General features: G+C 41.4%; 1 protein-coding gene and 1 long non-coding RNA gene across 2 annotated transcripts; both read right to left on the bottom strand.

The window, feature by feature from the left end:
- Positions 1-13: 13 nt before the first annotated feature.
- Positions 14-12,214, bottom strand: LOC135346323 (uncharacterized). Its single transcript, XM_064543949.1, has 11 exons — positions 12,085-12,214; positions 11,547-11,860; positions 11,096-11,197; positions 10,289-10,390; positions 9,944-10,048; positions 7,453-7,512; positions 1,952-4,132; positions 1,726-1,803; positions 1,204-1,551; positions 433-771; positions 14-182 (listed from the first exon to the last, which is right to left on the bottom strand). Exons 1-11 carry the CDS (start codon positions 12,105-12,107, stop codon positions 166-168), a joined length of 3,669 nt encoding a protein of 1,222 aa, XP_064400019.1. The 5' UTR covers positions 12,108-12,214; the 3' UTR covers positions 14-165.
- Positions 12,215-12,236: 22 nt separating this feature from the next.
- Positions 12,237-14,126, bottom strand: LOC135348626 (uncharacterized). Its single transcript, XR_010398800.1, has 2 exons — positions 14,000-14,126; positions 12,237-13,781 (listed from the first exon to the last, which is right to left on the bottom strand). It is a non-coding gene; the product is annotated as an uncharacterized LOC135348626 (long non-coding RNA).
- Between the last annotated feature and the right edge of the window lie 9,038 nt (positions 14,127-23,164).

Consider the following 23,164-nt stretch of genomic DNA (forward strand, 5'->3'; position numbering starts at 1 on the left):
ACTAAACTAGAAAGCTGGAAATGAAATTTTATAAAAATAGAAGGTGGTATAATCAAACACAGAACACAGAGCATTATAATAGTCAGTACTTATAGTCAACACAGAGTTAGTTCTTTACTTGACATTCTTGCATGCTTCTTTACTTGACATCTTTATTCGTCCCTTTCAAGCAACTCCAGTATCTGCATGAAAGCATGAGCACAGCACAATAAACTAGAGCCTTATAAGCAAAACATTGTGTGCAATGAAAATAGGAATCAGTAATAATTATTTGTATGAAAACATGAGTGCATGATACATGATTTAGGAGCCCTCAGGGCTAGTAGAACCCTCAAGTACTTAGAATGCTGTATACTATTATTGCATGGCACTACTGACGAGCAAGCTCACAAAGGTATAATGGTCAAAGTGATGATTCACTAGGTAACTCACTGGTATACTCCACACAGGCCTTGTGAATGCTGCGAACTGCCTCTCCGTCCTCAATCTCTGAGGCAATCTCCACTAATCGACCGTAAGTAGCTGTTGAATTCAATGGATTGATTTGAAGAATATTTTTACTCTTCCACTTCTTTAGAGCAGCGTGAAATCTCCCAGGAATATTAACAATGATCTGATCGATAGCACCAATCTCAGCATTACTGAGGCCCAGCCTGTGCTTGTATGTGTCATAGCCAGCAATCTCAGTAGACAACTGGAGAAGAGCTTCACCCGAGCACTCTTGACTCAACTGAGCTGTGGTCGCTGTCACTATCGTCTCATATGGTTGAACTGTAGAGATCAAAATACCTCATCAATGACATGCAACGAACGTAGTAGCATAATGCAAATACTCCATCACTGTCACATGATACACATGTATATACAATACAACTGTCAAAGCTACTCGAACCACTTTAGACTATAATTATACTGAAGATGGTTAGATTGACTATAATTATGTGATGCATAACTATAGTGCATGATCACATTCCCATGAAGTGGTTCCCTAATTAAGCTTAATCCTTCACACTAATCAATCATGACAACAAATGCTAGGATTGGGCAGGGAAAGCACCAAATAGCACGGAAACAAGCAAGTATAATTATAGGAGAGAGCCAACACAATGACATTGACAGTATCACAATTAAGTACAATTAAAGTAGCAAACACTTAATGCTGTACTTATAGTACAATTCACTATAAGAAGTAGTATAACTCACTGGTATGCTCCACACAGGCCTTGTGAATGCTGCGAAATGCCTCTCCGTCCTCAATCTTGGTAGCAATCTCCACTAATCGACCGTAAGTAGCTGTTGAATTCAATGGATTGTTAAAAATGATGCTTTTACTCTTCCACTTCTTTAGAGCAACGTGGAATCTCCCAGGGATATTATTAACGGTGGTAGGATTCTGATCGATAGCGTCTATCTCAGCATCACTGAGGCCCAGCCTGTGTTTGTATCTGTCATAACCAGCAACCTTGGTAGACAACTGGCGAAGAGCTTCATCTGAGCACTCTTGATTCAACTGAGCGGCAGTCGCTGTCACTATCATCTGATGTGGTTGAACTGTACAGATAAACATAATTATGTTCTAAAAATAATATAACGCATATTATAGTCAATCATGTACTTACAGTAGCTGTGAAAATACTATGTGGAGTGGCTAGTTGAGTGTATATATTTAAAGAAGATGACAGAATCATTTGTTTCATTATTTTCAACTGTAATGATAGATCATACCTTGTACAGTTCCATCATTCTTCGGAACCTTTGACAGAGTTTCAACTGATGGCAATGATATTTTGCGCTGGCCTGAGGCTGCAGGAATATAGATACAGTGCCGTGTCATCTTTTACAAATTAAGTTGTTACACTGACAGCATGTGCTACATTGAGAGGCCTACGTACATGTACATGTACATGTCCAGTAATATAATAGTTATAGGTATGTTATAGCATGATCTCACGTATACGTTCCACAGAAGTCTCACTGCCCAGCACTGATGGTTGTGATGATACCGCACTGGCTACACTCATAGATGGACAACACACCGAGAGCCAATTTTTGTGACCGTTTCCTAACTTATACGTCATCCTGTTGCGTTGAGTACACCTCATAGAAGTGCCCTTACCCAGAACACGAGCTGGGTGGTGGGGCACTTGGGGACTTGCACTTGCTTCAGTAGAGGGAAATTCATGGGGACATAAAAATGCAACTTCAGGATCCTCATACGTGTATTTCAGGGCATTGTAAGCAGATCGAAGACCAGAGTGAACGTTTTCATATATCAAAGACAGCAGTTCTTTTTGATTACTGCTGGAATGAACTTCAAGGAATGAAAATCCATCAATTAGCGTGATAAAACAATCTTCCTCTCGATGAATCAATTGTACAAAGTTTCTACTCGGCTGGTGATCCTCTTCAATTTCCCATTCACATTCTTTAATCAGATACACTTGTAGACAGCAAAACACTCCACAGCACTGCCAGTTGCTTTTGAAGTATAAAACGAGTGGGATCAAATCGGTCTTAAGCAAATCAGCTCGTTTGTCATTGACTTGAGTTGGTGGCAGCAAGGATAGAAGTGATGGCATATAGAAACACTTATCTTTCCCGACTTCTTGTGAGAATAAACGAAATGGGGTGGCTATCAGCAAGTGCTTGAATATTTCAATGAGATGAGTGGGCGCAAAGAGTCCATTGATGTAGTGCTTTTCAAAATTTTTATCAGATAAAAGTTCAATCGTAATAATTCCTTTATCGGTAAAATCTAACCATGTTCCAAACCCATTACTTCCTCGCATGTATGCAGCATACTCGACAAGCTCTGTTACTTTATCGAGAAGCACTTGAGTATCACAGAATACCACATTTGGTAGAATGGCAGGATAATAGTGAAAGATGTGATGCTCATGGAAAAATTTCAAAGCTTCACAAAGTGCATCTTCGTGAAAATTATGTAGCATTTTTGCAATTTCTACACATTCGGTCTTGCTTAGAACTTTTTTTTTTTCATCGTTTGAAACCTTCTCAACAATAATTTCCAAAATAAACCACCAAAAAGGGACCAGGATTTCAAATTTATTCAGCTCTTGAGATGCTTTGTAAATACATCCACGAATTTTCTTCGCCAATTCTTCACTGTCAGAATCGCAGTGCTTGCTATCCACAGGAAATATGACATCTCTTTTCCCTAAATTAAAAAACATAGTCAACTTCTTAATACAGTCTTTCTGCGCAAAGTTCAATAAAGTTTTATTCTTGTCAGACAATGTTTCCTTGCATTTGGATTGATGGTCTTTGTGAGTACCAATGCATACCAGCTTGCAGTTTTCACTGTGAGATTGAATGGACTGCACGAGATACTTGAAGTTATCCAAAACTGAGAGATGTGACTTGAAACCTTTACCAACTGGCTTATCGTCCTTGTAGTATTCAACCAGTGGATGATCGTCAAGGCAGTCAGAGAGACGAAGAATGTACAAAGCTACAGAAATCTTGGGCATGAAGAGTGGCAGCAGATTATGAAAGTGTGGTTGCCCACCGCTATCGATTATGTAGATCCAATGAGATCCAAACTTTTCTTGAACAGCAGTGCGATCAGCATCAGAAAATCGCTGAATATTCGCCATTACATTTGAAATAGTGCTAAGAAATTTACTCTTTTTTCCTTCTAGCTTACTATGCGTTGCTCCAGCTACTAATGGTTTAGTTGCTCTTGAAGTTGAAGGAGTTGCATCAACTGGCGTCGTATTTGATGCATTGCTAAGTTTAAGTTGCTTCAAAGCAATGCTGAGTTCTTGTGGGATAGCAGATTCTTCGCTGGTTACATGAGATTTAATAGCATCAGCAACAATGCGTTGTAAGTCATCACCAGTTACTGGTTTCCATGTTCTAGAGGGATCTTCTTGAGCTTCCGTTCTCAGCTTTGTAGTGTCACGAATTTGTCGTATCCTCTCTGCTGTGCTAGCTAATGGAGTGCTGTTTCGATCTACAGGAGGAGGCTGTCCCAGAAGGAGATGCTTAGTGGAGGTTTTACCAGTGCCAGCCATTCCAAAGAATAAGATATTGGTAGTGTTCACACGGACAAATCCAGCCTTCATGGCTTCATTAAGAGCTTGCTCAGACTTAGATGATTCATTGAGGGCTGAAATAATAGGAATAAGAAACACGGAGTGATTCACGCGTATGTCGCTTGAAAAAGTACCCAGTATATACGTATGCACAGTAATAGTCACAGTTCATATTCACTTTCAAAAAGAAGTCATGTATAATAATTATATAATTATACCCTCTAGTTATCATCTAATTAACCTCTACACAACATTTTTTTTTCTTTATGCAAAAAAAAAAAGCATGCAGGGTTTACAACAAATAGCGCTACGCTAATAAAACGTTGTCTACCTGGGAACGAACAGACGGATAAGGTAGTAAAAAAAAAATGAAATGTTATAATTATAGGTTTGTTCAGAGCATGCAGTAACTACGGAGTGCAGGTATACAAACAGTGCAGGTGGTTTATAAAAATGAGCGGGGTCTGTGCCGAGACAATTTCATCAGGCAAGGCATTCCAATGTTTGATGACATCTATGAAATATGAAAATTTGTGCGCTATACCGTATATGCTCGATCAGAGGCCGCTCTCAATAGTATAGCCTCCTTTACTAGTAGCCATTCTCAAATAGTAGCCTCATGCATACAGTGAACTAGCATTTCTGGACGAGGCAGCCAAACAAATTATTAAAACTAGCAGCTAGATACATGTACGTATATAGCTACTGGGTACAGGTAGCAGCTTGTTAGTGCTTCACAAAGACTTTCTCAGAGCAGAACTTTTGATAACAAAACCAGCAAAATGTATATAGCCGCAGCCTCTGATCAAGCATAATACGGTATGCAATAATTATTCACATTCGAAGGATCACAAACTAGCAAACTAAATGACCATCATCAACACTACACATCCACTGCATGACACGTTACGTGAAGTCTCAATTAATACCAGCTACAGCTAGCGTACGTTGCATTTACACATGGCTTGACATAATGATAGCGCAGTTCATATTTATATTGAGGCATGACACACACATACAGAGACTTGATCCTGAGGATTAATATTTTGGGTGTAAAATGTTTTTATCATTGTAAAGTGAGGTATTACAATAATCGCAATCTGATTACCGTACATGCAGAGGGTAATTTTCGTGGGGTAAATATTTTCGTTGGCAAGCTGACCTCCACGAAATAATTTTTACTCACGAAAATCACCGTTTTCCAGATAAACGAATTTTTTACCTCACGAAAATTACCCGCTATACGGTAAATACAAAAACAGTCTATGCACAACAGGTTGCCACGAAGCAACAAATTCACAACGGAGGCAGCACTACCCTCAGGAATTCATACCACAAAATACCACAAATAAGTCAAAAGTGCGAGCAATGCCATCAATAGGGAGGTGGGTGGTGCTTTAAGGTTACGGTAAATACCACTACTTACTACTCGACAGCACTGCTATTCATAACGGAGGCAGCTAACTCACAAAACAGGTAAAAGTGAGTTCATGCAATGCAATCAATAGGAAGGTGGGTGGTGCTTTAGCTATCCTCGTCCCCACGTCCACTTCACCTCCAAGGAAGAGGGTCTGGTATCAGTATAATGGACTAAAATGCTGACACTAGCCTCCATCGATGATATCAAGTGATGAATGAAATGGTTCACAGTCAATAAAGTGATCATGTGCTGTAATACTCAATTTCTTAATTTAGTCTGACGATGACAATGACAATATTAAAACAAAGCACACAGTAAGTGAAGTGAGCATTCCATGATAGTAATAAACTATCTGCATATGATACTACAATGACAAGGTTAGCTGCCAAGTTGCTTCATTCTCAGATTCTTTGTGTCCAGTTAATTGTTGCTGACTCATCAACACTTTCACCCGTTTTAAAATTGTACAACAAATCGTAATTACGGTGCGTATACGAATAAAACATGTGCGTTCAATTCCAGTTGACAAGAAATTTTCTGTTCGCGTAAAAACGACAACGTGACGTGGCATGCAAATGGTACAGGAACTTTATTCTGACGGATACTGTATGTTATTACTCATGCACGAGGGATGTACTGCTAATACAACTAGAGCACGAGAGCAAGAGTTGTATTAGCAGTACATCACGAGGGCATCACGTTATAATCAACTTAATGCTGATAGTGCGTAATAGTCTTGCATGCGTCATATACTGCGTTCCTAGTAGCAACCAATGACATTTGAGCATCTATGCGGCATAACAGGTTGTCACCAAGCAACAAATTCACAACAGAGGCAGCACTAACCCTAAGGAATTCATACCACAAAATACCACAAATAAGTCAAATGTGAGAGCAATGTCATCAATAGGGAGGTGGGTGGTGCTTTAAGGTTACGCTAAAATACCACTACTTACTACCCGACAGCAGTGCTATTCACAACGGAGGCAGCACTAACTCACAAAACAGGTAAAAGTGAATTCATGCAATGCAATCAATAGGGAGGTGGGTGGTGCTTTAGCTATCCTCGTCCCCACGTCCACTTCACCTCCAAGGAAGAGGGTCTGGTATCAGTATAATGGACTGAAAAGCTGACACTAGCCTCCATCGATGGACGGACCACGCCCATATAACACTAACGTAGGCTCTATTAAGAGAGCTGTGAAGAGCAGCTGTAACAAACCTAACCTCTGTCTCAAGCTAGCTAGCTATATAATTATAGCGTATAAAGAGAAGTGGGCTATATGTACTGGGCAACATCTAAACAAGAGGCCGTATCAAATAAATTGCTATGGCCTCGGGGTAGGAAATGATTGACTTGCTAAAAGGATTCTAAAAGTTCAAAGTTAAAAACAACAACACGTGGTAGACAGACGTGGTAGACAGTACATTTGATGCTGGTGGCAGCTCTTTTATCACCCTGGCTACTAAAAATATCTTCGCTCTATTGCAGGGACACTATTGCTATGCAAGAGTCTAAACTGAGACTAAAGATTCTACTCCAAGGAGGCAAAAAAACTAGCCATAAACTCGAATATTTGCACTAGTTAAAATCTAATTAACAAAAAGTGGTTAAGAGCCATAGTAAGCATCGAGGCATGAAGAATAAGCACAATAAAATAATGTATTCGTAAACCCTAACTCCATATATGGGCGTACATGCAGTAAACCCTTTCAATCACAGGGTCATGAGTATTATTATAGTGTTAACGTGTTTTCAGCATTACACAAAGCGTGTGTGTATAAAGAGAAGAGAGTATGCAACTCACTATGTATACTAGGGAACGTTTAAAAGTGTGAGGCTGTATCAATTTACACATGAACGGCAGCTCTAAAAAATAGCTACAGTATGATTTTGACTGAGTCTGAGCAGCACGCCCACTTCTCTTAATTTAAACGTACCACTGATTGATACTTCATAATATTATTACTCACTTGATGAGGTTAGGTTAGGATCATCCTTTGAAGAAAGTTGTTCGGAACCATTTGGAGTATCTGAGGTGTACAGTAATAATGAAAGCACAGCGGGTGCTGATGCCTCGGTGGAGGTGTCAAACAACATAACAAATAAAGCTACTAGCAATAGCTTATACACACATTTATCATTTTTGCAATTTTACTGCAGGCAGAATATAGGGAAACTCAAAGAGTGGGTAATGATCGACCATGATTGTTGTTAAAAACGATCGATGCTATATAAAATTATAGTGGCAGAGCCTTGCAGCTCTCTTCTCACTCTTGCAGCTACCAATAGCTAGCGTTCTAGTGCAGAGCTAACTACTAAGTAGAGTAGCAACACTCTATGGACAACTTTGGCTACATGCTCTTCTGAAAAGGCATTCCAAGTAAGCTAAACTAGGCATAACTCGAGAACCAAGCATTATTTTTAAAATCCACGAATTAAAATCCAAGTAAACATGACTAGAAGCCTATAGAAACTCTTACTTGCACTTCATTGATCCTAGAGCAGCTGTAGCGGTCTACACACACACCCACCCACCCACCCACTCACCCACACCCACACACACACACACACACACACACACACACACACCCACAAACACACACACCCACAAACACACACACCCACAAACACACACACACCCACCCACCCACTCACTCACACCCACACACACACACACACACACACACACACACCACACACACACACACACACACACACACCCACACACACACACCCACAAACACACACACCCACACACCCACACACCCACAAACACACACCCACACCCACACACACACACCCACCCACACACCCACGCACGCACACACACACACACACACACACACACACACACCCACCCACGCACGCACACACACACACACACACTACTATCTATTTATTTTGACTAATACCTTGTGCTAATTTCTAAGAACCAAAATTAGAGGTTAATGATTGTTTTGTGCTTGCCACCTATAGAAAAACCACATAGACCCATCCCCATTATCAGATACTACCACCACAAAACCTGGCCCAGACAATACAGGCCTGTTCCTAGGCCTTATAAATTAAGCCTCCCTCAAGGTCAGATTTAGCTGACACAAGCCATGCACAAGCTAAGTTGAAGTATTACAGCAGCCAATATCAATCAAGTCTAAGACAAGTTCTATACTTTATGTCAGCCTTATACCTAAAATGTGAATATAGCTTACAATCAGCATGGCCCCAAGTCAATATTACAATAATTATTCAGTCTACTAGTTGTTCTGAATGCAATAGATGAATGGGGAGGGTTGGTGCACCGTTAAAGGCTCTTTAACCCATCATTCTCGACTCTCAAGGTCGGGCATCTGTTTGCTTTTTCTACCTGTATGCATAGTTTTGTGCTGTTTGCTCTTTTGTTCTCTTTTCCTTTTTTTGTTTTTGCTTTTTGCTTGCCTAACTATAGATAGGATAATACAAGGTCTCAAAGATCCACCACTAAGTTTACTATACCTAAATATTAGGACATCAGATGCCAACCTTTTTAAAGATTAATTTAAGTGAGCATTCCGTTTGAATACTACCCTCAAACACACACACACACACACACACACACACACACACACACACAGGATGTGGTTTTTGCTAACAGTTTACACAGCTTGGTGTAGAATGGAATGTGCGTGGGACTTGGATAGCATATCTATTCCACATTCTACCACAGGTATTATTGAGGTCTACAAAACACTACCACAACCATTTGTCTTACGAAAACATTGAAGGTATCAATGGAACCGGCATAGCTTGCTCTATTGTGCAAAATTTGACCTTGATACACCATATGAACTCGAATATATGCACTAGCAAACAAGTTTGGCTACGTGCTCTTCTGAAAAGGCTGCAATGACATTCCAAGTAAGCAAAACTAGGCATAACTCAAGAACCAAGCATTATTTTGCAAATTCACAAATTAAAATCCAAGAAAACATGACTAGAAGCCTATGGAAACTCTTACTTGCACACCTAGAGCAGCTGTAGCGATCCACACACACACACACACACACACACACACAACACACACACACACACACACACACACATACACACACACACACACTATCGTATACCTCGCATGCGCACCGAGGCATAATAATTATGTCATGTAACACATAAAGTACATTATTATATATTGCAATAGTGATTCAGAAAACTCTCCGATCTACGTAACAGTAGACGCACCCACACAAGTGCTAGTGATATATTTATAAGCCAAGAAGTAGAATGGAATGTGCGTGGGAGCTACTAACATTCCAGGTATTATTGGGGCCTACAAAACGTGTAATTGTACCACAACCAATGGTCCTACAAAAACAACGAAGGTATCAATGGAACCGGCATGGCTAGCTCTATTGGTATGCAAAGTTTGAACTTGCTATACCAATATTTGTGGAAATTAGGTATGGGATTTCTAGTGACACATACCTGGTTCAGGAGTGGAGACTACAGACTTGAGATAGTCAGCAACTTCAGTGCGACCATACTCTACTGCCAGGTCAAGAGGAGTCTTGCCATCTTCATCAGTCACATCTAGACAGGTAAGGGACAGAGATCTTGTAGTAGTACTGACAGCATTAACCATTACCATGCAGGATGACTACATTATTTTATTATCATGTACCAACAGTGTATTGTATTGCAGTTGCCATGACGATACAACTGCAGGTACACTGATTGTTTCATTACATGCACATTGAACCACATTAATATATTCACGGGTTGTCTATCAGAGGATCTAATGAAACAGTACCCACTACGGAAATCACTCACCAACATCACACTTTAGTTCCTCAACTAGGTATTTCACTAGTTGTATATGTCCTTCCCAACAAGCCCAGTGCAGTGGTGTTCGGTCCCACCTGTCCCACACATCTGTGTGTGGTGATCCTCAATAACTCAATAATTAAGTGAGATATGTTATTATAGACTATAGACTCAAAATTGCGGAAAAATAAAAAAGCCTATACAAATAGAAATAGTTGGTCTTATTAATATTGGTATACAAAGTTTGAACGTGATACACGACTGTGTGCGGAAGTTAGGTATGGGATTTCTAGTGACGAGTTTAACTTCAGCCATGTACGTAAGTGTATAGTGGTCAAGATGGACCAAACATGTCATTGTACCACAACCACTTGTCGTACAGAGAAAGTAAAGGTAGCAGAGGAAAGGGCACGCCTTGTTCTATTGGTGCGCCAAATTCAAGCTTGATACACAACTGTTTGTGGAAATTAGGTATGGGATTTCTAAAGCGCATACAGAAATGTATGGCTTAATTAAGTATGATACAGTGTTAGTCATGCTGGTCCATTATCCCTGGGTATGTTGTTATTAGTGTACACAGTTATAGACATTGTCACTGTCTAGGATTGGGGGAAATGAGAAGACAATGACAATATATGTAGAGTGGTTTGCAGTATTCCATATGAAGCCTACCATTCGACAATATAGAAACAAGCATCTTAAATGGTCAGTAATTACACCAGCTGGGTGAGATAATTATGTTAGTAGACTCTTTGTCTTAGAGACGCATGGGAGCGAAATACAGAGATATCCGAAGAGCACACTAAATCTCACCAACATTCATCTTCAGCTCCTCCACCAGATACTGTACCAGGTATTTACTTCCTGCCCAACAAGCATGGTGAAGAGGAGTGTTGTTATAATCATCCCTCACATCTGTTGTGGAACAAAGTTCAACTATCACATACATTTTTAACAGATATTACTATGGCAACCGTATAGCAAATGTTTATGTATTTCAAACAAGTGTACGTACATTGCAAATAATTATTCGAAATTGAAATGTAACACTATTAAACTTTCCGCTGTATGCATGGTATGAAAACTTCACATACACAACGACTACTTACCAGTGCTACGACTACTACATCGCAAATAATTATTATACTACGCGAAATTACTGACACAATTGATATTGCTACACAGTACATGTATATAATTCAGATACCATAAAATGATATGGAGAAACAATTACAATACACAAATAATTATAATGACTACTTACCAGTGCTGCATCCGACCTCCTTCAAGTACTGCACCACCTCTTTATGACCTCCCCCGCATGCCCAGTGAAGTGGAGTCATGTTTTCACTCCCACCACCTTTATCAGTACGAGCTCCATGAGTAACAAGTGTCTTCACAATCTCAAGGTAGCCCTCATAGCAAGCACTGTGTAATGGAGGATCCTTAACCGCCCACTCGTCACTCCAGTAGAGCTGGTGGTTGGGGTCTGCCCCCTGTCCCAACAGGGACCTAACTTTGGTGACTTCATCATTGTCTACAGCCTGCCATAAGTCCTCGGCTAGCTTCTTTTGAGCACTGTACAAAATAGATGGTTGGGGGGTCAGTCATACAGAGAATTACTTGATATGTGTATATAGTTTATACAAGTGACACCATGCACATATCCAGCTGTCACTTTGCTGTACAGTGTTCCACCTCTGATCATAGCCTGCTCTGACTCTACTAATGGAATGAGCCTCCCTCCATGCAATCACAAGGTGCTACCATGAGTAGTAATTATAGTCTACATGTTCACTCACTACCAGTCTTGTTCAGTAGCCATTCAGAAGCTTTGTTCAAACTCTGTCAAATTCTCCCCTTGAATTGTTTCTCAGTAAGCAAAGTGCATGCCACATGCATGCACCCTCTTTCTGTATTTCAAAGGCCCTTCCGGCCACAAAAACCCACATGATTAATTGCAATTGCAAAAGCATAAAAATCCATTTATAATTGCACAGATGTACAGTCAATAGTGGAGTCATGTGATCCTACTACACACAAAACAACACTTATAAACACACGGAAAAATAAATATTAAAATTCAGCTAAAAGGAACTGCTCCAAATTGATCTACAGTTGTCATTGTCGTCGTAATCTTTGAACTCTCTTCAAGGGGGGGTGCTCCAAACAAATCTCGTCTTGCATTGTCAGCAGTATTATGAGTGGGCGGGGTAGAGGAACGTCCGTCAAATGAAGTGCTACCAAAGTCATCCGTAGGAAATGGACTGCCAGTCTGTGAGGTGTGTGTGTGTGTGTGTGTGAAGGTGTGTGTGTGAGGGGTGGGAGGTTCAATAAGCAGTATAGAGTGGAGTCTATCTATTGTGGTCACCCTCTATAATACAGCCAGATTAATGGGCCGTGTTTGGACCTGTGTTAGCAGACCACCCTCATGGGCCCCAAAGTCTCCATAGCATGTGTTTGGACCTGTGTTAGCAGGCCACCCTCTATAATACAGCCAGGTTAATGGGCCCCAAAGTCTCCATAGCATGTGTTTGGACCTGTGTTAGCAGGCCACCATCTATAATACAGCCAGGTTAATGGGTCCCAAAGTCTCCATAGCATGTGTTTGGACCTGTGTTAGCAGGCCACCCTCTATAATACAGCCAGGTTAATGTTCCCCAAAGTCTCCATAGCATGTGTTTGGACCTGTGTTAGCAGGCCACCCTCTATAATACAGCCACTGTTGGTCTGACTAGACAGACCACATTCACAAAATGCAAACCTTACTAGAGAAAACATAAGTCAACCACTTAGCTACAGTGTACACAGTGGGACCACACATAAAGAGGAAATTTCGCCCCTTTCAGCCTTGTTTCTCAGTAAATATAATCATTGCTCAGATCCTCCCCCTTTTCAGAGAGGTGTCACATTCCACCCCTTTCACAGTAAACAAAGCAATTTGGTAGAATGTCATTGAAAGGTCATAATTAGTGAAAGGTCACCTCCAATAGTACTGCCACATGTCCATACATGCATGGATAAATAATTACACCATACTGTAGTGTAAAATACCATGACAAATGAAACCTCTCAGCCCATGCCAACTCAGCTAGCTATGGTTGCTCAATATTGACCTCCCTCCACCGATAAGGTCTAACACATGGGCAAGCAATACTATCGGGAAATATGAACAAAACAATGAACCTCGTGATTATTATTAGTAGCCTACAACAGGTGCCGTCTCTACAAAGCATCTCCCCTCACCTCCATCCTTTCATGCATTCATCCATTCTTATCCTATAGCACAGCCACTGGACTGGAACATGCTGGCAGCAGATCACATTCACGCTGAGTAGGTAATGGCATATGCTAGGCCTCGTCATAGATAGTGGTATGGCCTCATCTTCAGTGCGGCCTGAGATCGAGGCTAAAAGATCCCCTTCCTCACACGTTTGTGACTTGTTGCAGTTCACCCACGTAGCGTGTCGTGCACAGAGTCATGGAGTATGTTCTCAATCTGAATCAAAATCAGTGGAAATAATTATAATCATGTGAGCTTAAATGCTTTGTAATATTGAATAACCGTGATTTCAATGGAATGTACAGGCCTTGAAATACAAAAATACGCTCGCAAAAATAGCATTAATCATCATTTATTTCTAGCTCTACGGTATCATTAACTATTGGATAGAGCTATTGGATGATACTTTATACTCTAATAAAGGTAGCGCTCACCTTTCTCCTGAGTTAGAGTGTTGGTCCATTGTGTCCAGTGCACCGTGCTAGCTAGTAGGACCACTCCAATGGATGTGCCCTCAGAGTATTAGAACTGTGATGAATGCACCACATGGCCAGTGGGTAAAGATCGTCAAACCATTAGACAAAATATGTTTCATTTTGTAGATTAATTTTGATAAACTTTTACCAGACACGCTCACACACAAGATGGAGACGGCTGGTGAGGAAAAGCGTTCACTTGTCCTTCCCTCTATGAGCTTCCATAAGGCTGGATATCGGGTGGATACTCCTCCAAAAGACCAGCAGCAATGGATCACCAGGCAAAGAGCATCGCAGCGAGTACAAGTGAGTGGCTAGTCATGATCAAAAGTGGATCACCTAGTATAGTGTATAGGCTGCTTTAGATGACTGGCATTCAATATCTGCTAATAGATATCATTATACTAGTGATCAAACTATACAGCCTCTGTGACAAATGCATCCATTGCTACACATTTGTTGATCCGTTACTTCATTGCGTACAGTGATGGAGAGCACGAGAGGGGCGGAGTCAGTGACAAGTTGCTATGACAACATATGATGGAGGAGTTACAAGGTGACACTGTGGAGTTTGTGTACAACCCATTGGACGTCTTGGACTCCAGATAAAGGAACACAATTAAGAAATAGTGAGTACTGCCGCGTGCAGAGTGTGACTCTTTCCCCCACCAGAACTGTGATCTGAGCATGTCATGTGATAGGCCTTGTCTAGAGCTACAGAATGCATCTCTTAGTTTTGATATTGATTGTTTTTTAGTGAAGTTATGACCTCCTGAAAGTTGCTTAAATTATACATTTTATGGGGAAAGCGTTGTGTTAAATCAGGCCTAAGTTTGAGAGCCCCATAACTTGTGTCAGTCTCCAAGATAATGTGTGTATTTAGTAGTGCTACAAGACTGTACATACACTATCAATTATTGCAGCTCAAGTTGATTTGAAGAAATAAAAATGTTTAAGATAATAATTGTTATGGTGGAATTATCTACTAGTGAGTGAATGGTCTGATTGTTCTCTCACTTGTTAGATTCGTGAGGGTCAGTTGTTCACTCTGTTGGATGCTGATGATGATCGACCCATTGGACGTCAGAGAAAATACAATCGACCTAAGAAACAGTGAGTACTGCCGCGTGCAGAGTGTGACTCTTTCCCTCACCAAACTTTGATCTCTCTTTCCCTGACCAAACTTTGATCTGAGCATATTCATGTGATAGGCCTTATCTAACAGTGCTTGGAATAGTTATTCGCTGTACTCCCCCCTAGTGTTTACGTTCCCGTGGGTGGGTTCAATTCAATAGCAATAGTTTTGCGTTCCCGTGAGTGGGTTCAATTCACTAACAATAGTTTTGCGTTCTCGTGAGTGGGTTCAATTCACTAGCAATAGTTTTGCATTCCCTTGAGTGGGTTCAATTCACTAGCAATAGTTTTACGTTCCCGTGGGTGGGTTCAATTCACTAGCAATAGTTTTGCGTTCCCGTGGGTGGGTTCAATTCACTAGCAATAGTTTTACGTTCCCGTGAGTGGGTTCAATTCACTAGCAATAGTTTTGCGTTCCCGTGGGTGGGTTCAATTCACCAGCAATAGTTTTGCGTTCCCGTGGGTGGGTTCAATTCACCAGCAATAGTTTTGCGTTCCCGTGGGTAGGTTCAATTCACCAGCAATAGTTTTGCGTTCCCGTGGGTGGGTTCAATTCACCAGCAATAGTTTTGCGTTCCCATGAGTGGGTTCAATTCACTAGCAATAGTTTTGCGTTCCCGTGGGTGGGTTCAATTCACTAGCAATAGTTTTGCGTTCTCGTAAGTGGGTTCAATTCACTAGCAATAGTTTTGTATTCCCTTGAGTGGGTTCAATTCACTAGCAATAGTTTCACGTTCCCGTGAGTGGGTTCAATTCACTAGCAATAGTTTTAAGTTCCCGTGAGTGGGTTCAATTCACTAGCAATAGTTTTGCGTTCCCGTGAGTGGGTTCAATTCACTAGCAATAGTTTTGCGTTCCCGTGGGTGGGTTCAATTCACTAGCAATAGTTTTGCGTTCCCGTGGGTGGGTTCAATTCACTAGCAATAGTTTTGCGTTCCCCGTGGGTGGGTTCAATTCACTAGCAATAGTTTTGCGTTCCCGTGAGTGGGTTCAATTCACCAGCAATAGTTTTGCGTTCCCGTTGGTGGGTTCAATTCACCAGCAATAGTTTTACGTTCCCGTGAGTGGGTTCAATTCACTAGCAATAGTTTTAAGTTCTCGTGAGTGGTCACTAGCAATAGTTTTGCGTTCCCGTGGGTGGGTTCAATTCACCAGCAATAGTTTTGCGTTCCCGTGGGTGGGTTCAATTCACCAGCAATAGTTTTACGTTCCCGTGGGTGGGTTCAATTCACCAGCAATAGTTTTGCGTTCCCGTTGGTGGGTTCAATTCACCAGCAATAGTTTTACGTTCCCGTGAGTGGGTTCAATTCACTAGCAATAGTTTTAAGTTCTCATGAGTGGTCACTAGCAATAGTTTTGCGTTCCCGTGGGTGGGTTCAATTCACCAGCAATAGTTTTGCGTTCCCGTGGGTGGGTTCAATTCACTAGCAATAGTTTTAAGTTCTCGTGAGTGGTCACTAGCAATAGTTTTGCGTTCCCGTGGGTGGGTTCAATTCACCAGCAATAGTTTTGCGTTCCCGTGGGTGGGTTCAATTCACGAGCAATAGTTTTGCGTTCCCGTGGGTGGGTTCAATTCACTAGCAATAGTTTTGCGTTCCCGTGGGTGGGTTCAATTCACTAGCAATAGTTTTAAGTTCCCGTGAGTGGTCACTAGCAATAGTTTTGCGTTCCCGTGGGTGGGTTCAATTCACTAGCAATAGTTTTGCGTTCTCTTAAGTGGGTTCAATTCACTAGCAATAGTTTCACGTTCCCGTGAGTGGGTTCAATTCACTAGCAATAGTTTTAAGTTCCCGTGAGTGGGTTCAATTCACTAGCAATAGTTTTGCGTTCCCGTGGGTGGGTTCAATTCACTAGCAATAGTTTTGCGTTCCCGTGGGTGGGTTCAATTCACCAGCAATAGTTTTACGTTCCCGTTGGTGGGTTCAATTCACCAGCAATAGTTTTAAGTTCTCGTGAGTGGTCACTAGCAATAGTTTTGCGTTCCCGTGGGTGGGTTCAATTCACCAGCAATAGTTTTGCGTTCCCGTGAGTGGGTTCAATTCACCAGCAATAGTTTTACGTTCCCGTGAGTGGGTTCAATTCACTAGCAATAGTTTTAAGTTCTCGTGAGTGGTCACTAGCAATAGTTTTGCGTTCCCGTGGGTGGGTTCAATTCACTAGCAATAGTTTTAAGTTCCCGTGAGTGGTCACTAGCAATAGTTTTGCGTTCTCGTGGTGGGTTCAATTCACTAACAATAGTTTTACGTTCTCGTGAGTGGGTTCAATTCACTAGCAATAGTTTTGCATTCTCTTGAGTGGGTTCAATTCACTAGCAATAGTTTTACGTTCCCGTGAGTGGGTTCAATTCACTAGCAATAGTTTTAAGTTCCCGTGAGTGGGTTCAATTCACTAGCAATAGTTTTGCGTTCCCGTGAGTGGGTTCAATTCACTAGCAATAGTTTTGCGTTCCCGTGAGTGGGTTCAATTCACCAGCAATAGTTTTGCGTTCCCGTTGGTGGGTTCAATTCACCAGCAATAGTTTTACGTTCCCGTGAGTGGGTTCAATTCACTAGCAATAGTTTTAAGTTCTCGTGAGTGGTCACTAGCAATAGTTTTGCGTTCCCGTGGGTGGGTTCAATTCACCAGCAATAGTTTTGCGTTCCCGTGGGTGGGTTCAATTCACCAGCAATAGTTTTACGTTCCCGTGGGTGGGTTCAATTCACCAGCAATAGTTTTGCGTTCCCGTTGGTGGGTTCAATTCACCAGCAATAGTTTTACGTTCCCGTGAGTGGGTTCAATTCACTAGCAATAGTTTTAAGTTCTCGTGAGTGGTCACTAGCAATAGTTTTGCGTTCCCGTGGGTGGGTTCAATTCACCAGCAATAGTTTTGCGTTCCCGTGGGTGGGTTCAATTCACTAGCAATAGTTTTAAGTTCTCGTGAGTGGTCACTAGCAATAGTTTTGCGTTCCCGTGGGTGGGTTCAATTCACCAGCAATAGTTTTGCGTTCCCGTGGGTGGGTTCAATTCACCAGCAATAGTTTTGCGTTCCCGTGAGTGGGTTCAATTCACGAGCAATAGTTTTGCGTTCCCGTGGGTGGGTTCAATTCACTAGCAATAGTTTTGCGTTCCCGTGGGTGGGTTCAATTCACTAGCAATAGTTTTAAGTTCCCGTGAGTGGTCACTAGCAATAGTTTTGCGTTCCCGTGGGTGGGTTCAATTCACTAGCAATAGTTTTGCGTTCTCTTAAGTGGGTTCAATTCACTAGCAATAGTTTTGCATTCCCTTGAGTGGGTTCAATTCACTAGCAATAGTTTCACGTTCCCGTGAGTGGGTTCAATTCACTAGCAATAGTTTTAAGTTCCCGTGAGTGGGTTCAATTCACTAGCAATAGTTTTGCGTTCCCGTGGGTGGGTTCAATTCACTAGCAATAGTTTTGCGTTCCCGTGGGTGGGTTCAATTCACTAGCAATAGTTTTGCGTTCCCCGTGGGTGGGTTCAATTCACTAGCATTAGTTTTGCGTTCCCGTGAGTGGGTTCAATTCACTAGCAATAGTTTTGCGTTCCCGTTGGTGGGTTCAATTCACCAGCAATAGTTTTACGTTCCCGTGAGTGGGTTCAATTCACTAGCAATAGTTTTAAGTTCTCGTGAGTGGTCACTAGCAATAGTTTTGCGTTCCCGTGGGTGGGTTCAATTCACCAGCAATAGTTTTGCGTTCCCGTGAGTGGGTTCAATTCACCAGCAATAGTTTTACGTTCCCGTGAGTGGGTTCAATTCACTAGCAATAGTTTTAAGTTCTCGTGAGTGGTCACTAGCAATAGTTTTGCGTTCCCGTGGGTGGGTTCAATTCACTAGCAATAGTTTTAAGTTCCCGTGAGTGGTCACTAGCAATAGTTTTGCGTTCCCGTGGTGGGTTCAATTCACTAACAATAGTTTTACGTTCTCGTGAGTGGGTTCAATTCACTAGCAATAGTTTTGCATTCTCTTGAGTGGGTTCAATTCACTAGCAATAGTTTTACATTCCCGTGAGTGGGTTCAATTCACTAGCAATAGTTTTAAGTTCCCGTGAGTGGGTTCAATTCACTAGCAATAGTTTTGCGTTCCCGTGAGTGGGTTCAATTCACTAGCAATAGTTTTGCGTTCCCGTGGGTGGGTTCAATTCACTAGCAATAGTTTTGCGTTCCCGTGAGTGGGTTCAATTCACTAGCAATAGTTTTGCGTTCCCGTGGATGGGTTCAATTCGCTAGCAATAGTTTTGCATTCCCTTGAGTGGGTTCAATTCACTAGCAATAGTTTTACGTTCCCGTGGGTGGATTCAATTCACTAGCAATAGTTTCAAGTTTCCGTGAGTGGGTTCAATTCACTAGCAATAGTTTCGCGTTCCCGTGAGTGGGTTAAATACACTAGCAATAGTTTTACGTTCCCGTGGGTGGGTTCAATTCACTAGCAATAATTTTGCGTTCCCGTCAGTGGGTTCAATTCACTAGCAATAGTTTTGCGTTCCCGTGAGTGGGTTCAATTCACTAGCAATAGTTTTAAGTTCCCGTGAGTGGTCACTAGCAATAGTTTTGCGTTCCCATGAGTGGGTTCAATTCACTAGCAATAGTTTTACGTTCCCGTGAGTGGGTTCAATTCACTAGCAATAGTTTTACGTGTTTTGTAGTTTGTGCTTTTTGCGCTGTACTCTCCCCTTGCATGTGTGACTATGTTTTGTAGTTTGTGCTTTTTGCGCTGTACTCCCCCCTTGCATGTGTGACTGTGTTTTGTAGTTTGTGCTTTTTGCGCTGTACTCCCCCCTTGCATGTGTGACTGTGTTTTGTAGTTTGTGTGCTTTTTGCGCTGTACTCCCCCCTTGCATGTGTGACTGTGTTTAGTCACTAGCAATAGTTTTACGTTCCCATGAGTGGAGGTTCAATAATTCACAACAGCTGCATTGTACCTCCTTGTTTTGTGTTTTTTATGCAAGTGCACTGAATGCGCCAGCGAAAGCTTAGGTTTTCTGAATGCTTAGAAACAGACCTTTCAAATGATACCATATTTATTTGATATTTAGTCCCCATGGTCCGAGGTCTAAAAATAACAAATTCAGGGCCCGGATGAAATATTGGATTGAAACACATCATTTGAAATGTATTTTTCTAAGCTTTCGGAATATTATAAAATTTTTGACATGGATCAACTGTTATGGCTGTTGAAAGACCCACCTTCCGTTTAATTCGTGAATCTTTCGGCTGTCATAACTTAAATTCTGTGGTTCGAAAGTCAAAAATGTTATGGTTTTCTGAATGCTTAGAAACAGACCTTTTAAATGGTACGGGTGGGTTAGGGTTAGGCTCCCGTGAGTGGACTGAATGCGCCAGCAAAAGTCTTAGTCTCCCGCGAGTTGGCTGAATGCGCCACGAAAATAACCCCACGAAAATTACCTGCTATATATACGATAGTTGGGTGTTTTTTATGCGCTGTACTCCCCCCTTGTGTTGTATTTTTTATGTGAGTGCGCTAAATGCGCCAGCGAAAGTCTTAGGCTCTCGCGAGTTGGCTGAATGCACCAGCAAAAGTCTTAGGTTCTCGCAAGTTGGGCTGAATGCGCTAGCGAACGTCTTAGGCTCTCGCGAGAGGGCTGAATGCACCACGAAAATGACCCGCTATACGATAGTTTGAATAGTTAGTATTTTTTATGCACTGTACTCCCCCCTTGCATGTGTGACGGTGTTTTGGGTTAGTTAGTGTTTCACTTCTCTATAATTACATACATGCATTAATTTGGGTGACAATTTGTGGGACATTATGATCATTGACGTGTGCAATAAATGATGTATATATACTGTGTGTGTGTGCAGGACTGAACACCAGCCCCCAGCATGTATCATGAGGGACGCTGTACAGAGATGTTAGGGCAAGTTCCTTTAATTAGATCCAGATATTGTAATTATTTCCTTCTTCCAGGTTGTTGGTCGCTAAATGTGCTTATAGTTGCCATGGAGATGGAGATGGTAATTGACTGAAGTCATGTACCTACCTCTCGATAGAAGGAAACAAGGATTTGTCAATAATTATAGTACTGTGATAAATAAATGTTTTGTCAACTTCGATTCTCTAAGATCATAATTATTCATAACTATAATTATACTATTGTTCTTGTTCTTACAAAACTTTAAATTATGTTACGTTGTTTCATATTAATTATATATCGAGTACAGCAGCCATTTAGTGTTAGGTAGTGCCAGACCATCAAACCATCACCTTGTCCATCCATATAATTTATACACAACCATCAACCTACACAGAGAGCATGAGAGACTTGTCACACAACATAGCTAGCTACTTATCTGTGTGTATGTGGCTCCTCCACAACCGTCAACCTACACAGAGAGCATGAGAGACATGCCACACGACATAGCTAGCTACTCATCTGTGTGTATGCTGTTACAGTGGCTCCTCCACACAATCAACCTACACAGAGAGCATGAGAGATACTGTACACAATGGAACTACTTATTTTTTGCTGTGAAGAGACATCGACCTACACACCATAGAAGCCAGCCATACTTATCTTTATTGTCTTCATAGCTGCACACAAAACAATCAAGAGACACTATAAATGATAGTAGTGGGCGTTGAGATCTGAGCCCCTCCCCCACATCTCCAGTCAAGCCCCGACCCCTTCAGTACCTGCAATACATTATACAGTGATGAGGTTAGTAATCCTCCCTGGGTCCCAGAGCAGCATGGCTTGTCTGTACCTGGAGGAGAGAGGAGACAAAAGCAGTGAGAGAATGGAATACTAGCTATAGTACAGTATAGCTAGTAGGAGGAGCTGTGTGTGTGTGCATTGTGGCTGCAAGAGAACAAGCAAATGCATGGTTACATTGAGAGCAGCAGTTTAAACAAAACCATCCACTCCACACAATACAATACCAGCCAATCACCACCACAGCTGACAACCATCAGCCTAGTATTATCAATACACACACAATACATAATTATAACACCAGACAACAAAATTACACCCATAGCTGTTTGTGCTGTGCAGAGAAGAGATGAGAAATTCCCACAACAACAAATCAATTCAACAGCGAACACCACCAATTAATTCAGATCATTATTATCATCTTAATACCAGACCTTGAATGAATGCACTCCTGACCAGACAAATCATTATAATCAAATCACACATCATCACCAAACCAGACTGTGCAACAAAATTTCCCAACCCCACAACAACCACACACATAAATGAAAGGTGTCAATTTGGCATGCAAACGCGTGTCAAACTGCTTTCCCAAAAATTAACACACTAACACGGGTGTCAAATTAATATATGTCATTTTTACTGTGTCAAAACTGAAACATGCTGTAACTTTTGGTGTGTCGAACAGAGGTATGTCATTTTAAAACGTCACGGTTACAAGAATATGACCATATAAATAAAAATACACAAAAGAAACGCCGGAATTATACATAAATATCAAGTAAAACTGAATATAACATAATCATAATTGATACAGTCGGTAACTAACTCGGTAATAACTTGGTAACAGTAAATGTACAGTTGGGGTAACTAATGTTGATCTAGCAAGTTTATGAATGATGAGTATACCTCACTGTTTTTTTTACAGATGTCTCTTTCACACCCATCAACACTTCCTGTATGAAGAGAAGGAGACCAGAGGCAGGTGATGGCTTGGGGTAACTGACATAGAAGGCGTAGTATGTTGCAAACAAGCTGATAACCGAGTCAATGACACTGTCGCCCAATACTTCAAAGAGAACCTTTCCTTCACCAAGGATGAACGCTTGCATGCCATTCATGCTCTTGTCAGCAAAAATTGCAAGCCTTGGCTCTGGAAAGGTCTTTTCAGCTGTCACTTCCTCAATATCAGTCCCGACCTGCAACAAATAAGAGTTAAATTCTGAACGCTTAGAAACAGACCTTTCAAATGGTACCATCAAAGTTCATGAAAGATAACATTATTTGCCAATTTAGTCCCAGGGTTTCATACAGGATTTTTT

This window comes from Halichondria panicea, chromosome 1 (genome assembly GCF_963675165.1).
Source record: "Halichondria panicea chromosome 1, odHalPani1.1, whole genome shotgun sequence".
Taxonomy (NCBI): Eukaryota; Metazoa; Porifera; class Demospongiae; order Suberitida; family Halichondriidae; genus Halichondria; species Halichondria panicea.

Coding starts and splice junctions, on each gene's coding strand:
- LOC135346323 (XM_064543949.1), bottom strand. CDS start 12,107: ATGGCTACTGAACAAGACTGGTA. Junction 10,049..10,288: donor GGAACTAAAGTGTGATGTTG/GTGAGTGATTTC, acceptor TTACCTGTCTAG/ATGTGACTGATGAAGATGGC. Junction 1,804..1,951: donor GACTTCTGTGGAACGTATAC/GTGAGATCATGC, acceptor ATATTCCTGCAG/CCTCAGGCCAGCGCAAAATA.